We start from the raw sequence: 18,654 nt of genomic DNA, 5'->3' as shown, positions 1-18,654 counted from the left end.
ACTAGTGATAACTAGTGATTATGACTGATTAAGTTTAATGCTAGCTAGCAACTTACCTTGGCTTCTTACTGCATTCACGTAACAGGCGGGCTCCTCGTGAGGCAGGTGGTTAGAGCGTTGGACTAGTTAACCGTAAGGTTCCAAGATTGAATCCCTGAGCTGACATGGTAAAAATCTGTCGTTCTGCCCCTGAACAAGGCAGTTAACCCACTGTTCCTAGGCCGTCATTGAAAATAAGAATGTGTTCTTAACTGACTTGCCTAGTTAAATAAAGGTGTAAAAAAAAAAAATCGGCCATTCCGATTAATCGGTCGACTTCTACCACAGGACTTTAAAAGTTAACAGTTAATAATACTTTCTTTATGCATAATAGTTTTGAGTGTATTCCACATTAATGAATGAAGGAAAGAATATAATTTAAATCTAGAGACTTCACTGCACTGTAGTGTGGTGACTTCATGACTATGCCCAACCTTTGATTTCTTGACTCTGTGGAGATTGTCTGTTCTCTGAGACTCTGGTTGCATCCCAAACGGCACCCTATTGCATCCCAAATGGCACCCTATTCCTACATAGCGCCATACTTTTGACCAGGCCATTTGGAACACTGTCTCTATGTTTGGGTGTTGTTTTTCTCCTCTGTGCAAGTAAGTGATTGGAAGTGGGGGTGATTGTTAAAAATCTTTCTTTTCATTCAGACTTTCATTCGAATGTTACTCCCAGTTCTATTCAGAGGCTGATATTGATGAACAATCCCTTATTTTGAGTGTTAGGTTACCCTGTGTAAAGTGCAAGGCTCAGATTTTATATGGGGTGGGCTGGAAAGGGCGATATTTCCCTTATACAGTATGGAGTATACCCAAGTGAACAACTCTACAAGAGAGTATAGGTAGATTAGAAAGGTAATCCATCACCAAAGCCTGGGAGACACTGTCAGCCGGGACCAGAATGCATTGTTGTTGTTGAGGCTTTGTGGTTAGAACAGGATTTTATCTGAAGTCCGTGCAGAGAGCCTTGCATTTGCTGATTCCTTCACACTACTACTAATGGAAGGACACTTTAGACATTTTTCCATTTGCCATGCCATCACCATTTTGTTGGATGTTTACAGTTATTTTGGTTGGGAAATGAACAATTTATTTGTTATTTGATAACAGGTGGTGTTATGGAAAATGCTGTAAGCTTTCAAGAAAGTAGCCGTATCTAGGCCTAATTGATGATGATGGGTTATCAGTAATATCCTGTACGCACAATACTTCTCTTGCCTCACTATTCGTATGCAACCCTCAAATTCAGATCTTGACCTCAAAGTCAGTTTTACTGCTTTTTTTTGTTCTTTGTTCTTCTAGTAATCAGGAACTGATTTAGACCTGGGACATCAGGTCGGTGCAATCAGGTTGAAAATAAAACCAGCAGTACTCTGGACTTCGTAGAGTAAGATTTGAATATCCCTGGTAAACAACACGAGTATCCCATTTCGGATGTAGCACTTCTGGTTTTCATGATTGATTGATTGAAGGACTATGAGACAACATTACATACATTCACCCTATAATCAGAGATTGATTCAGACCTGAGACACTAAGTGAGTGGACTCTCTGGCCAATCAATTAGGCTACATTAATCAATCAATTATCTACCAAAGAGAAAAGAAAAACAGCTGTACTGCAGATCTCGATACCAGGATTTAGATAACCCCGATACAGAAGAATAATGCATCTTTTCATTATTGAATGATTCATTTTTCTCCCCTTTCTCCCTTCTTTCCTCAGCCTGGTGTATGGGAGTTCTAGGTCCTCCCATCCGGACTCAGAGCTGCTCCATCGCCAGGCTTATGGCACACCCCACCCTCTGCAGGGCTACGCAACCAATCACCATCCTGGTAGCTCTGGACAGGGCGGGGCATGGGGGGCTGGGCGGAGTCTAGGTAAGGGGCCAGGCTAATATGAACCTTGATTCAAATGTAAAATTGAGGTCTCTGCATGATGCCAAAAGGTTGTCATACAGAATGTTAGTATACCTGTTATTACAGTACAATATTGTCCTATCCTATACACACAGCCAGGGAGCATGTACATTTTTGTCTCTATCAAAGTGTTTTTGTTTCGACTAGACTGTTGTTTAGATGAGTCACTATAAACAGAAAAATTTGTGTGGTTGAGTAAATGCTTTTGTGTCTATGTCCTTTAGGCTTATCTGGGCTGTTTGATCCTGGGCTACACCATGCCAGTCCCTCTGGTCCAGACCCATCTGTCATGAACCTGATTTCAGCACTGGAGTCCCAGGGTCGGCAGCCACCCCCCTCAGCCTCCTCTCTCCTCTCCCAGTTCCGAACACCCGCCTGGCAGACTGGTGAGTGCAGGAGCCAGTCAAGAGTAATGCTCAAGTACAACTGAGTCGTGTTCATCATTTTCTAAGTGTTATGAAGAACAGCAGCACATTTCTAATAATCTCTGTTACTTGTCTTTTTCTCTATCTCCATTTCCCATAGCGATGCACACTCAGCCAGAGCTCTTCATTGGGTCTGGCTCCTTCCCCTCCTCCTCCCTCTCGGCCTACCAGCACCCAGCCTCRTTRTCRGGGCGGTCCTTCCCTGGCGCCTCYCTCTCCCTCCAGGACTCCCCCACCTTCAGCCCCACGTCCAACGGCCTCCTGTCCCCCCARGACCCCCTGCTGCACATCAAGACYCCCTCSCAGTCCAGCCTGGGCTTCGACCGCTTACTCTCRTCACAGGGCGCCGCCTACCGAGGGTCGCAGGACCCCACAGGCCCGCCGCAAACCACCTCGTCAGGCCGCCACCTACCCCCTCCCCAGTTTAACCTGCTGTCSTCCCAGCTCCAGGARCAGTCCTCCCAGTTGTACAACGCCTCTGTGTTCTCATCGGCACCTGCCCCTCCGCCACCCCAGGAAAGGGCCATCCCCCGGCAGGACAGCGTGATCAAGCACTACCAGCGCTCCTCTCCGGCTCAGTCGCAGCTCTCCTCCTCAGCCTCCCATCCCCTGCAGCACTACCTCAGCTGTGGGGCATCGGGGTACCAGCAGATTTCCCACCACCGGCATGGAGGGGTGTCCTGCAGTCCGCTGGGGGAGCAGAGCCCTTCAGCAGACCCCAAACCCTCCCCCCGMTCAGACCAAGTGTACCGCCCCATCATCCAGACCCCGTACACCTCCTCAGCCGCCTCCTCGTCAGGATCAGGTGGAGGTCTAGGGAAGGGGGCTAAGAACTCCAGCTCCAGTAGTGGCTACTCCTCCTCGGGCTCCTCGTCGTCCCGAACCCCCCACACCCCACCCTCAGCCTCCTCCACCTCCTCGTCCTCCTCAAACTCCAACCCTAACCCTTCCTCCAGCTCTTCGTCTGCCCCCTCCAGACAGCAGCCCCCGACTCAGTCGGCGCCCCCTCCCCCTCCAGTCTCCTCCGCCCCGGCCCAGCAGCCTCCTCCTAAACCCTGCTTGTCAGCATATGGCTCCCCTGTGGCCCCCGTCAAGCCCACCGCAGGCCTCCCTGGACAGACACCTCCCCAGCAGCAGCAGTCCTACTCCCCCAACCAGCCCCCTCCCTCACACCTCCCCTCCCACCAACCCTATGGGGGCTTCAGCTCCCCCCAGGCCCAGGACCTGACCTCTGGCCCTGGGAGTTCTGGGAAAGGGTATGGAGGACTAGGGCCAGGAGGCCGCTCCTTCTCTGCCGAGGTGGTCTACGGGACGGACTCAGGATACGGCTCGCTGCCTACCTCCCTCGGGGGAGCAGGCAGTCCCTCGTTGGGGTACGGTGGCCCAAGGCACTCCCCTGCCCTCCTGGGGTCTGGGGGTGGTGGAGGGTCAGCCGGCAGTGGMGCAGGGTCCGGGGCTGGTGGATCAGGAGGTGGGGGTGCAGGATCAGGTGGTAGCAGTGGAGCTGGGGGAGGCAGCTCGTACCACCTCCCTGACTCCAGCCCCTCTCCCTCCAGCAACTCTGGCATCATTCGACCTGGGCTGCACTCTCCTGCTCCCGCCCGRCCTGCCCAGTCCCCCGGGGGAAACAAATACCTCTCCTCCGTCCTCTCCCCTGCCTTCCTGTCCTCTCCGCAGGGCTACCCCGACACCCGAGGCCCCCAGCCTCAGTCTTACCACCCCACGCCCCCCAAGCCCAAGCCAGAAAGCGACATGCTGGGAGTGGAGCGCTCTCAAGACGAGGAGGATGACGATGACGATGACTTCCTGATCCAGCACTTGCTGCATGCCCAGAGCCCTGCGCCCCTCCCGTCCCAGCACCACCCCGAGCAGCAGCCGCCCCAGTCCATCRCTCAGGCCAGGGATGGGGGCAAAGGTCTGGCCTACGACCTTAGTAAGGCCTCTGAGGAGCGCTACCACCTGCAGAGTGTCATCCGCACCAACAGCGCCACCAACAGCACGGTCCCCGGTACTGCAGGTAACGTCAGCGGAGGTGACCTGGAGAGCCAGTTGGAGATGTCTCTGAAGAAACAGCAGCAGCAGGCCAAGAACGAACGAGGGCTGTCTGGAGCAGGAGCCAGCGGAGGAAGAGGAGGGGCAGACTCCCTCTCCCACCCCAACCCTCACGTCCCCTATCCGCAGCAACACGACTCCCTCGGCTCAGTGGTGCACTACGGCAGGAGCGACCCTTACTCCCAACACCCTCACTCCCAGCACCCCCACCATCCCTCGCAGGCCCCCTCACACCCCCAACATACCCAGCACTCCCGACACGCCCACCCCCACTCCCATGGCCACCCTCACATGGAGCTCAAAAAGCCTCCCGACCCGTCCGAGCTGCCATACCTGCGGAAGACACCCGAACTGCAGCAGCAGCCCCGACAGRCCCAYRCCTCCCTTTCCCTCATGGACTCCCCRCCAAACCAGCCCCAGCAGCCTCCCTCTGCCCACATGCTCCAGTCTGTTCTGTCCCACACTACCCGCAACAAGATGGACACCCAGCAAGCTGCTTCTCAGCAGCAGCAGCACTCCATGAGTCAGCAGGCRATGATGGGGGCAGGTGGAGAGGCAGAGCCTGGGGGACAAGCGGGGGTGGATCCCCAGCCCCAGTCTCAATCCCAGCTGCAGCTCCAACTCCAGTCCCAGGCTATGGAGGCCCACTACGGCCAGGCCAGCCAGAACTCGGTTTCTCCGCTGGACATGCTGGAGCGCACCCTGTCTCGGGCCAACAGCAGAGACGGTGGAGGGGCCGCGGATAGAAGTGGGGTGGGGGGAGGAGATGGGGGCAGTAGTGACGGACACAGACAACAACAGCAGCAGCACAGGCTGCCGTCTCATCACCACTCCCAACAAACTGCCTCCAAGCTTCACAACTTCCTCTCCGAGCCAGACCTGGGAATAACTACGCCCTCCCACCTGCACCACCTCAACCCACACCACCCCCACGTCCATCACCAACAGCAGCCCCACCCGCACCACCCCCTCCCGCACACCCATGCCCACCACCACTCCCACCACCTGGCGACCAACGCAGGGCCGCAGCAGCAGCCTCCGCCCCATCAGAGGGACCAGGAGCCCCAGCTCTGCCAATCCCAGTTAGACCAGCTCAAAGAGCACCAGTTTGACACTGTGAGCCCRGTGGGGAAAGCGGGCCAGAACCAAGGCCAGCAGCAGCAGCAKAGGTTTGTGCCTCTGACCTCCATCTGTTTCCCAGACTCCCTCTTACAGGATGAGGATCGCTCCTTCTTCCCCGGCATGGAGGATATGTTCTGCTCTGARGACTACTCCAAGTCGAGCTGCGCCGGGGGTCCWGGGGCAGGCCAAGGGGTSCAGGAAGGTATGTCTGAGGCACGTGMACAGGGWCCAGACAGCATGGAGGACGTCAAGYCCAGTGATGGAGGAGGTGMSTATGARYTGATGGGTCACCATGGCGACCAMGGMTARGGGTACTGCCACYGCCTCACGGAWACAGAAAACAGCACCATGCATCTGGACCTGGACTCCCTGAAAACCCATGAGCTCCCCTCCACTGTGAACACAGAGCAGCTCGGCCTCATCCAGTCCCAGACCCCAYMCCTTGGCTTYGGGGMTCCAGYGGGAGTTCCTGGGGACGGCTCCGSCAACAAGATGATTGGGGGTACGGGCGTGGGTGGAGGMTCTGGTCTGGCRGGGCTGACGTCGCCCATCTTCTGCTCCTCCCGACCCAAGAAGCTGCTGAAGACCAGCTCCTTCCACCTGCTGAAGCAGCGRCGKGACCCGCAGCCGCAGGCCAAGAAGAACTACGCCCAGGAGTARGAGTTCGAGGYRGACGAGGACAAGGCTGATGTTCCCGCTGACATCCGCCTGAACAGCCGGCGGCTCCCTGACCTCCTCCCCGACCTGGTGTCCAGCTGCAGGAAGGCTGGAGGAGGAGGGGCCTCGGGGYTGGGCTCCCTCAGCCCTCTGATGGGRGACCTGGACTTCTGCCACCCGTCCGGCTACCCCTCCCTTGGKCCCCCTCCCCAGCTCCTACCCCACGACGGGCCCAAGAAGAGGGGCAGGAAACCAACAAAACCCAAACGTGAAGGGCCGCCTCGGCCCAGAGGGCGCCCTCGCATCCGCCCGCTACCGGAGCCGCCCTACTGTAGGGGGCTGATGGGAAATGTAGGCGGGGAGACCCGCAGGGGTCGTGGGCGGGGTAGGGGGCGTGGCAGGAAGGAGGAAGGGATGATAGAGATGCACCGAGACATGAACAAAGTACCCGACCTCCAATATCAGCAACAACAACAGCAGTTCCACCAACAACAGCACTTTCAACAACAGCAGCACCAACACCATCACCTCCAACCGCAGCAAAATCTACAACATCAACAGCAGCACCTACAACACCTTCATCAACAACAACAAGCACAGCATCCACAGCACCATAAAACTTTCAAGCCTATCAAGGTAAGGGAGACATGAGCAGAGTGATATCATGTTTTGATAGCAAGTTGTATGGACTCCGTAAAGCTTACAGTGCCTTCAGAAAGTATTCATACCCCTGATTTATTCCACATTTTGTTGTGTTATAGCCTGAATTCAGAATGGATTAAATATTTTTTTTCTCTCACCCATCTACAGACAACACCCTATTATGACAAACTGAAAAAATGTTTTTAGAAATCTTAGCAAATGTATTGAAAATGAAGTACAGACATGAATACAGACATAGGTGTACACACCCCTGAGTCAATACATGTTAGAAACATATTTGGCAACGATTACAGCTGTGAGTCTTTCTGGGAAAGTCTCTAAGAGCTTTGCTCACCTGGATTGTACAATATTTGCACATTATTCTTTTTTTAATTCTTCAAGCTCTGTCAAGTTTGTTGTTGATCATTTCTAGACAGCCATTTTCAAGTCTTGCCATAGATTTTCAAGCCTATTTAAGTCAAAAATGTTACTAGGTCACTCAGGAACATTCAATGTCATCTTGGTAAGCAACTCCAGGGAATATTTGGCCTTGTGTTTTAGGTTTTTGTCCTGCTGAAAGGTGAATTTGTCTCCCAGTGTCTGTTGGAAAGCAGACTGAACCAGGTTTTCCTCTGTGCTTTTTTTATCCCCCAAAAAACTCCTAGTCCTTGCCGATGACAAACATACCCATAACATGATGCAACCACCACCATGCTTGAAAATATGAACAGTGGTACTCAGATGTGTTGTGTCCATGCAACTTATTATGTGACTTGTGAGACTTGTTAAGCACATTTTTACTCCTGAACTTATTTAGACTTGCCATAACAAAGGGATTGAATATTTATTGACTCAAGACATTTCAGCTTTTAATTTTTTATTAATATGTAAACTAATTAATTCCACTTGGACATTATGGGGTATTGTGTGTAGGCCAGTGACACAACATCTCAATTTAATCAATTTTAAATTCAGCCTGTAACACAACAAAATGTTGAAAAAGTCAAGGGGTGTGAATCCTTTCTGAAGGCACTGTAAATAATCAGTTTTGTTATTTCCTCTCTTACCCCACTAACTCTTTCTCTCTGCATTTTCTCTTCCTCTATCCCTTTCTTTCCCCCTCGCCATTCCCCAAATACCCTCATTCCTCCTTCTGTCCCTTTTCCTCTTTTCCCTACACCCATCACTTTTCTCCATCCCCTCTTTACATCTCTCAGATCAAGCTGCCTATTCCCTCTATGTCTCCCTCTGACTCCTTGCTAAGGACAGACTCCCTGTCCAGCACCGACCCGGTTCTCTCTGACGGGTCAGTGGGCTCGGCTCCCTCCCTGGGCCTGAGTCCTGGACCCACTGCTGGGATGGACATGAACATGACCAGGAGCCAGGAGAAGATGAAGCAGAAAGCTCAAGCCCAGGAGGTGAGTGCATCTGGCTTTGTCTTTTTTGGATTATACCTGCTGTTTAGATGCTTTTTTCCATTAACCTCTTCGTACATCAGGAACTATTTTAAAGGGAAAGGGCAGGGAGTTGCGTGAATACTAGTGATGCACCGATATGACATTTTTAGCCGATACCGAATCCAGGCTGTATCACCTCCGGCCATGATTGGAAGTCCCATAGGGCGGTGCACAATTGGCCCAGCGTCGTCCGGGTTGGCCGTCATTTAAAATAAGAATTTGTTATTAACTGACTTGCCTAGTTAAATAAAGGTTCACACACACACACACACACACACAACACACACACAACCACCACACACACACACACCACACACACACACACACACAACACACACCACCACAACACAACTGACCAAAAAGTTATTTTGCTGGCATTTACGTATGTCCCCATTACCAGTAAAACATAATCAAAACCTATTTCTTTCACTTACTTGCTGTGCTGTTTCGTTGTTCATTTAACCCTAATTTATAAGACAGTTCTTATTTGATTACTGGTGGTTGGACCCATCTATGTGAAGCTAGCCACAATAAGGATTAGCCACAATAGTGGACTTTGCGGTTAGCCTTCAAAATAAAAGTATGTAATTGACAGTGATGCAAATGCTTACAAATAGTAGAATTATACCATAATTGAATAGGTCATGCTAAACGAGGTTGGAATGTTGTTATATAAAATCAACAAACATTTGTTAATTTGACAAAAATCTGTTGAAATCACACTGGATGTATTATACTTTAGAATTGCATTGGGGGCATACTTATTTCACTGTAATACATCATTGATCCACAATCTATGGATTGTGGATCAATGACATGTAGTATCAGTCTACTCAGTGACACCCAGAGAACATTAGCATCGTAGCTCTTGTTGCGGGACTCTGAAACAACTGTGAATTGAGCCACATTTATTGTCAACCTATGTGTATTGAACACTATTCCAGAGAAAAAGCAATACTGCGTGGATGTTTTGGAGTCTGATAACTCTGAGGAGGATGTTGGGGAACAAATATCTTGGTTATTGAGTAGACTGTTACCCCATTTCATTGATCCCCAATCCTTAGGTAAAGCTGTACAGTGAAATATGAATGTCAATACACACAATAGGCTGACTGTGGAGGTGATTTCACACAGTCACAGTTCTGCGATAAGAGCTACAATGCTAATATTTGTGTAAACTCTTCACAGTTGTGTTCTGCGGGTGTCACCGAGTAGACTGATACCCCATTACATTGATTCACATTCCAACCTTGTTTACCATTATCTAGTCTTAATATGGCATGATTGCACCAATTGTAACCTTCTGCATCACTTTCAAAGAGGTGCTTTTATTTTGATGGCAAAATGCAAATTCCACTATTGTGTGCTAATCCTTATTGTGGCTAGCTAATACTTACTCACAAGGATTCCTAAATCATTGCTAAGAATAGTGAAAATGACTGCAGTTTCTACTGGTCATTGTTTTCAGGCAGGTTGTATTGGTGCTAGCTAGGTACCAAGCTAAAGCTAGCTACCCCAGAAGTTGCGGTCGAACAAATGATGCTTTATTACCAACGCGGTATTGTAAACACATCGTTCGTGGCCAGTGTTTGCTTGTTTGCAGACTTTTTTGTACAGCTTTGACAGTGCTACTGATAGTAGTGGTGACGCTTGGCTTGCACGTGCAAATTCAGAACACACAACATTCTCTAATAGAACTGTGTTATTTGACATGTCAAATTAAGCGTTTATTTAAGCGTCAAATTGTGTTATTGTCAAATTGTGCAAGTCAGTGGCATCAGATAGAACATTTCAAGCAGAAGATACATCTCCTTCAAATGTTGATATTTGGTTGCGTTGACAACCAAACACTAAATTCAATATTACTAAATATCATTACATTTTAAATCAACCAGAGTTTGAAACCCTAGGCCTATTGTATTGTCTATTTTTTGTTAGATTCTGGTTGAAATTAAAACAACTGCTATGATTGACTTTGAAATAGCATCACTGAGGATTGATAAAGTATGGTCACATATTGTCTCGTTAAACCTACCCTTTGAATGATAGCAACAGTGACTCTCTGCCCTGCAAAGAGCTACCACGGTCAACTGTAAGTGTTGTTATTGTGAAGTGAAACGTCTATGAGCAACAAAGGCTCATCAGCAAGTGGTAGGCCACACAAGCTCACAGAACGGGACCGCCGAAGCGTGTAAAAGTTGGAAGAACTTCACTGGCCTGCACAGAGCTCTGACCTCAACTCCATCAAACACATTTGGGATGAATTGGAACGCGGAACTGCGAGTCAGACTAATCGCCAACATCAGTGCCGACCTCACGAATGCTCTTGTGGCTGAATGGTAGAAAGTCGCCCGCAGCAATGTTCCAACATTTAATGGAAAGCCTCCCGCAGAAGAGTGGAAGACTGTTAGGCAGCAAAGGGGATACTCCATATTAAATGCCCATGATTTTTGAATGAGATGTTTTGCGAGCAGTAGACGAGTGTCCACATACTTTTGGTCATGTAGTGTATGTCAGCCTTACAGTTCAAATTATCCTTATACAGTACATATGTTTTGGCTCTGTACTCAAGCACTTTGGATTATAAGTGATACAATGACTATGAGGTTAAGTGCAGACTGTCAGCTTAAATTTGAGGGTTATTTTGGTGCCAATAGAAATAAATGGGTAATAATGTATTCTGTCATTTTGGAGTCACTTTTTATTGTAATAAGAATAGAATATGTTTCTCAACATTTCTACATTAATGTTTGTTGCTACATGGTTACGGATAGTCCTGAATTAATTGTGATTAATGATGAGTGAGAAAGTTAAACGCACAAATATCATACCCCTAAAAATGCTAACCTCCCCTGTTATTGTAATGGTGAGAGGTTAAGCATGTCTTGGGGGTAATAATATTTGTGCGTCTGTAACTTTCTCACTTATCATTACTCACAATTCATTCAGCACTATCCGTAATCATGGTAGCATTCATATTAATGTAGAATTGTTTAGAACATATTTATATTCTTACTGTATTTACAATAAAATGACACAATGCTTTATTTACCATTAATTTCTATTAAGGCAAACAAACTATTTGGAAACACACCAAAACAAACAGCAAATGCATCCAACAAGTTTTGTAGAGTCACAAGCTTGATGTAAACATTGTGTAACAGTAATAACTTTAGTACGTCCCCTGCCCCGCCCGCGAACCAGGGACCCTCTGCACACGTCAACAACAGTCACCACGAAGCATCGTTACCCATCGCTCCAACAAAGGCTGCGGCCCTTGCAGAGCAAGGGAACACTTCTTCTAGGTTTAGAGCAAGTGACGTAACTGATTGAAACGCTATTAGCACGTACCCGCTAACTAGCTAGCCGTTTCACATCCGTTCACTCACCCCCTTTCAACCTCCTCCTTTTCCCGCAGCAACCAGTGATCCGGGTCACGGCACCAATGTAACAGTATAACTTTAGCACGTCCCTCGCCCGACACGGGGCGAACCAGGGACCTTCTGCACACATCAACAACGGTCGCCCACGAAGCATCGTTCCCATCGCTCCACAAAGGCCGCTGCCCTTGCAGAGCAAGGGGAACCACTACTTCTAGGTTTTACGAGCAAGTGACGTAACTGATTGAAACGCTATTAGCACGTACCGCCTAACTAGCTAGCCATCTCACATCCGTTACAATTGCATGCTAGGAATATGGGACCAAATACTATCTTTTGACTCACTTTAATACAATAAGTGATTTGTCCCAATACTTTTAGTCCCCTAAAAAGTCAAAGATTCCTCCTTATTCAAATTCCTTATATTAAGCAAACCAGACGGCACATTTTCTTGTTTTTTAAAGTATGGATAGCAGGGGCACACTCCAACATTCAGAAATCATTTACAAATGAAGCATGTATGTTTAGTGAGTCCGCCAGGTCAGAGGCAGTAGCGATGACCAGGGATGTTATCTTGATAAGGACTTGACCATTTTTCCTGTCCTGCTAAGCATTCAATATGTAACTAATACTGTTCAGTGGTCTGGGAAAATGTTGGAGTAAAAAGTACATTATTTCTTTAGGTGTAGTGAAGTAAAAGTTGTCAAAAATATGAATAGTAAAGTACAGATACCATAAAAAACTACTTAAGTAGTACTTTCAAGTATTTTTACTTAAGTACTTTACACACTGCTAAAATGGGGGCGTGTAATTCTAAACACCGATATGGATGAACATCCTCAAATTAAACTGATTGTCTACACTTCATGTCTCATATTATTCATTGTATCATTTCAAAATCCAAGTGCTGGAGTAGAGTCAATAATAACAAAAAATTGTATCACTGTCCAATACTTTTGGAGCTCACTGTATATTGTTATATATCAACCCAGGTATTTCAGCAGTGCATTTATTGTACACTACACTATAATTCCAAATGGTAGCACATAGAGTGACTCTTTCTACTTGTCCTATTGAAGCACTCTGGCGATGGAGTTTGATGATGTAGTATTTCAGCCACATTCATATATATGATTTGGTTTTACCTTCCAACATATTTATGTCAATTTGATACATTTATGAGGGAAAAATATAGAATTGTAGTGTTCAGAAGTTATCAAACTATAAAGCTGCAGTCATAGGCATGAGCATACTTTTGGTTCAGTAGTTATCAGTTTGGAGCACTTTGATTAAGTGATAGTTGTGTTTGTTAAAAAATGACAAGAACATAGTATCTGAAGGCAAGTGAATATTGTATTTTGAAAACCAGATACTCAGATTGAATATGTGTCCAATATTGAAAGAGTGTTTTGGTGAAGTTCTTTGTTGTATGTCCTCAGTCAATCGAAAATTGAGTTGTGAAAATGACCCACATACTTAAATGTTTAAAAAAAATGTACACACACCAATGTGGGGTTCTCTTTTGTCTTTCCCGACTTTACTCTGAAGCTGAAATATCACTTGTGGAGCCCTATGCCCCTCTATCTTTATGCCCCACTAACCACAATAACTAACTACACACATAAACTCTCCTTTGGATGTTTGTGTTCCAGTCAACGTTAGCCCACCACTGTTCTGACTGGGTAGAACCTTCTCAGCCTTCTTTCCTGGCGAGTTTCCAGCGCTGAAGGGATCTCAGAGTTATATGACTTGTGAAATATGAGTAATGAATTATAGATGATACTGTGAGTTATTAGGAGGTGTAGCTAGGGACGGATTGAGGTTTCTCACCGTGTTGGAGAGCTTCTGCATGGCACCCAAGCCTCTGGGGTCAGCTGCTCATCCATGTCCCTCTCCCACGTCATCTGTGGCGGCCACAAAGAAAAGACATTAATCATATGTTCAACAAACTAACCATATTCAATTAAGGCAGTGTCCGGCCAGCTTGTTTCATGGGGTAACATTTACATTGTTGGCATATCGGCACTGCTGTGTGCTACAAGAGAGGTTAAATTAATGATTCAATTGATGATTGATGAATTGACTGATCGACTTTGCATTGTTGTCTGTTGAGGTTATATTCCATGTTCTATAGAGTGACGTGAGGAAACCGGTCGCCACTGTTTGACTGTTCAACCCGCTTCAAATCAATATGGACATCTGAGCCACACATGATTAAGACAAAACAGCAGTCTATGTTGGCACCACTGTGAAAATGTTGTATCATCTCATCATTTAAACTTACTGCATATGTTAAAAAGGCATTACAGTCAATTGACACCAGTATATTTTTTATAATTACAACCGCTTTACAATGAGGCAAGTGATGAGAATTAGGGAGAGATTCCGCTCCTCACCCCTACCCCGCAAATCGCACAAAAAATGTACAATTTTCTTTTTCATTGGCCACTTTCCTGGTCCACTCTCCCTGTTGCTGAGGCAACAGCGCCATTTTACTTTTACCATGACCAACCAGCAGACATCAACAGATGGAATCCAGAACATCAAACCTCACACAAAAATAATCCATCTTATCTATCTCTAGCCCAACATAAGAATACATTCAAAAGCCCTACTCCCCCTAATATCATACATGGCTGGCTGCTGCTACACTGTAACGCTTAGACTACAATCACTATTGATAGAGGATGAGGTGACTAAGTGCTTTGAGCACCTGGAAAAGGGCAATGTAAGGTTAGGAAAATGTGGTATTATATGTACCATCTTAATGACTTCCTATGATATTCCGACCATTATTATACAATACCGAATATAAATATACAGTGCCTTCAGAAAGTATTCACACCCCTTGACTTTTTCCACATTTTGTTGCGTTCAGTCAGAATTTAATTGATTCAATTGAGATTTTGTGTCACTGGCTTACAACAAATAACCATAATGTCAAAGTGGCATTGTGTTTTTTAGAAATATTTAGAAATGTATTAAAAATGAAAAGCTGAAATGTCTTCAGTCAATAAGTATTTAATCTCTTTGTTATGGCAAGCCTAAATACTGCAAGTTCAGGACTACAAATGTGCTTAAAAAGTCACATAAGAAGTTACATTTACTCACTGAAATAACAGTGTTTAACATGATTTGGAATGACTACCTCATCTCTGTACCCCACACAGAGCGGCAGGTAGCCTAGTGGTTAGAGTGTGGACTAGTAACCCGAAAGGTTGCAAGATTGATCCCTTAGCTGACAAGGTAAAAAATCTGTCGTTCTGCCCCTGAACAAGGCAGTTAACCCACTGTTCCTAGGCCGTCATTGAAAATAAGAATTTGTTCTTAACTGACTTGCCATCTAACTGGAGTTACTTACCAAACGACACTGAGTGGCCTATTAACAGTTTGGACTTAAATCGGCTTGAAAATATATGGCAAGACTTGAAAATGGCTGTCTAGCAATGAGCAACAAACAACTTGACAGAACTTGAAGAATTAAAAAAATTATAATGTGCAAATATTGTACAATCCAGGTGTTCAAAGCTCTTAGAGACTTTCCCAGAAGACTCACAGCTGTAATCATTGCCAAAGGTGATTCTAATTATAAGGACAGACGCTGGGAGACGAAAATCAAGTACAGGGAGTGAACATTTCATAAACACAGACATGAAACAGAACATGGACAGCATATGGACAGGGAAAACAAAACAACAATAATGCTGACACGGGGAACAAACTGAGGAACAGACAGATATAGAAGGGGCAATCAACAAAGTGAAGGAGTCAGGCGAGTCCAATATGTGCTGAATCGCGTAATGATGGTGACAGGTGTGCGTAATGATGGGCAGCCTGGTGCACTCGAACGCCAGGGAGGGGGAGCGGAAGCAGGCATGACAGTACACCCCCCCCCCCCCACACACACACACATGGAGAGCCTGACGGGCAGGCCAAGACAGGGGAGTCGGACGAGCCGGCTGAGGGGTGGGAGCCTGACGAGCCAGCTGAGGCGTGGGAGCCTGGCGTACCGGCTGAGGCATGACGTGGGGTGGGAGCCTGCCTAGCCAACCAAGGCAAGGAAAGGTGTGGAAGCCCGAAGGCCAGCTGAGGCACCCCTGGTTCCTTCGGCAGCGCCCCGGGCACGACGTCATCAACCAAAACAAAAAACAAAACTCCCTGATGCTTCAATTTGTGGGTGTCAGCATTCTGTAAGGACAGACGCTGGGAACAAAAAGCAAGTACAGGGAGTGAACATTTAATAAACACAGACATGAAACAGAACACGGACAGCGTCTGGACATGGAAAAACAAAACGACAATAATGCTGACACGGGGAACAAACTGAGGAACAGACAGATATAGAAGGGGCAATCAACAAAGTGAAGGAGTCCAGGTGAGTCCAATATTGCGCCGATGCGCGTAACGATGGGTAGGAAGAGCGGGAGCAGGCGTGACACTAACATGTATTGACTCAGGGGTGTGAATACTTATGTAAATTTGATATTTCTGTATTTCATTTTCAATACATTTGCAAACATTTCTAAAACATGTTTTCACTTTGTCATTATGGGGCATTGTGTATAGATGGGTGAGAAAGAAAAAAAAAATACTTAATCCATTCTGAATTCAGGCTGTAACACAACAAATGTGGAATAAGTCAAGGGGCATGAATACTTTCTGAGGCACTGTAAATATTGTATACTAAATATGCTGAATTTAAATAATAAAGTCAGATGTAGATTAAAAACATACTCGTATCAACATCTAGTAGATGTCCAAGTTCTTTTTTGGGACTAGTTGTTCATATCAGAAATATTTAGTTTTCTATGCAAAAGGTTTGTCAGTTTAAATGTAAGTTTAAATAAGTGATTCCTCCTCCCAAGCTGGTGTGTACAATGTGACAAGAAAGAGGAGAAACTCTCAGGTTTGGTCACACACCACAGAGCGTCAATCCCCAAAATGTGCATAGTAAAATGATTACTGATTTGACGTGATCCAACCCCCAACCCTTTTCATAAGTAAAAATTAAAATTCCTACCACTATGTGCATGACAGACAGATTACACTTCAAATAACTTTGTTGTTCTCACTTCGTAGTGAGAAGCTCTGCCGAACATAAATATAAAAACATATATCAGGTACACACCACTAATGAGAAGAAATCTCTTTCAAAACCTCAAGATACTGTAGCTACAGTGCATAACAACAAATCACAGTGAAGTACTGACCAACGAGTTCAGTAGAAAAATATAAAATATAACATCATTGCTGATGAAATATATATCTTTTTTTTTTTTTTATATATATATCTTTTTTTTATCATAGCAATGCATCACTACTGATTCTCTGAACTATCCCTTAGTGTCCAATAGAGAGAGGCCTCCCTTTCACCCTTGCCAAGGATGTACATGTAGTGGTAAATAAGTTGGGATAAAGCTGAACACTGGTCAAAATGACAGATGGTGAGTGAAGTAAACATTAACGCAAACAAATATAACGTAATAGGTACTATTTACAAAATAAAAGGTGAATAAACGGTATTCACTAGGGATGCACGATATATCGGTGAACATATCGGAATCGGCAGAAATTAGCTAAAAATGCCAACATCAAAATCGGCCCGATGTCCAGTTTAACCCTTTCATGCGTGAGTTCCAAATCTCTCTAACGGTCGCCCCAGCGTGAGTTGTTTTATGCACGTGATGTTAGAACGTTCTCTCCAATTCCAGAATGTGATTGTTATGTAACAGTACATTTAATCTGCTTTGCCTCAAACCAAAGCACGCCGCCTGTTTTTATTTGTCAATTTTAAATTATTTTCTAAACTTTTTTTTATTTTATAATAACAGTTTGAAATGAGGTGTGTTCCGCTCATTCATTCACATAAAAGTAGTCATTTTTACTTTTGCGGACCAATTAATTTTTTGACATTTCTGACCCGGACAAAATTCCCCAAAACACTTCTCAATTGTTTGTGCAGTCAAGTCTGAGACATTTACTCATCTGCCGTCCTGCATACACGTGTTCATATTTTCACCTGTCGCCTGCATCGCAATCAAAGTTGTTTTTCGTTACAATAATAACTTTGGAAATGAGTGCGTTTCTATCCAAGTGCCTTATTACTTATAATAGTTTCTGCATGTCGTGTTATGTCGTTTCTACTGTAGCATCATGTTTTTGTGTATATTCCTTATAACCGCGGACACGCGATGTAACGTTACTCATTTCATAACATGTATGGTGTTATACTCAATGCTTAGGTATCTAGCTACAGTCTTATTAGCTCTGGAAACAATGCTAATTGCGTCACGGATGTATTAGCATGTGTTGTATGTTGAAGCTACCCTGGCCTTCTGACTCCCAGTGGCACAGCGTCTCAGTGCTAGGGCGTCACTACAGACCCCCATCTTCAAATCCAGACTGCGTTTCTATCAAAGTAAGTGCCTAATTACGTTATAATAGTTTCTGTGTCGTGTTATAACCGTTTCTACTGTAGCTCACTGTGTGTATGGAGCATAATATATTTGTGTATATTCCTTATACCCGCGGACACGCTAGGTAACGTTACTCTGTTTCTCACCTTTTATGGTGTTAATTCTAATCGTGCTTATGTAGCTAGTTACATTATTCTATTAGCTCTGTAAAACAATGCTAAATGCGTCAGAAGTATTGGCATGTTGTATTTTGACGCTACCCTGGAAAAATATCTTATATCCACTTGGTCGTTTTCTGAGTTCATTCCACAAAGCTGTTTATCATGTCGGCCTTATCCACTGCCCCATTTTGAGGTAATAGTCAAGCACGCAGTCTGGTTTGATGTTTTCTCTTGTCTGGTTTTGTTTCTCTCTCCCATCAGGTGGTTCACCTTCCCTGTGGCGACATGGTTGCTGTATGGACAGTGGAGAGGACATGGACGTCTCGTTTGTCATGGCACTTTACTGCCAGCTGTTTGACATCTCTTGTTTTGTATA

The 18,654-nt window shown here is 45.7% G+C and overlaps 1 protein-coding gene across 1 annotated transcript in view; it reads left to right on the top strand.

Moving 5' to 3' along the window:
- LOC111971477 (proline-rich protein 12-like) overlaps positions 1 to 18,654 on the top strand; it is a 91,848-nt gene that overhangs the window by 25,404 nt on the left and 47,790 nt on the right. The window contains 4 exon segments of the mRNA XM_023998271.2: positions 1,773 to 1,927; positions 2,191 to 2,352; positions 2,492 to 6,858; positions 8,082 to 8,282. Coding sequence (XP_023854039.2) covers positions 1,773 to 1,927; positions 2,191 to 2,352; positions 2,492 to 6,858; positions 8,082 to 8,282 — 4,885 coding nt within the window.

Source organism: Salvelinus sp. IW2-2015, linkage group LG13, assembly GCF_002910315.2.
Source record: "Salvelinus sp. IW2-2015 linkage group LG13, ASM291031v2, whole genome shotgun sequence".
Classification (NCBI taxonomy): Eukaryota; Metazoa; Chordata; class Actinopteri; order Salmoniformes; family Salmonidae; genus Salvelinus; species Salvelinus sp. IW2-2015.
Note: the sequence above shows the minus strand (reverse complement) of the source record. Positions and strands in the feature narration are given on the sequence as shown.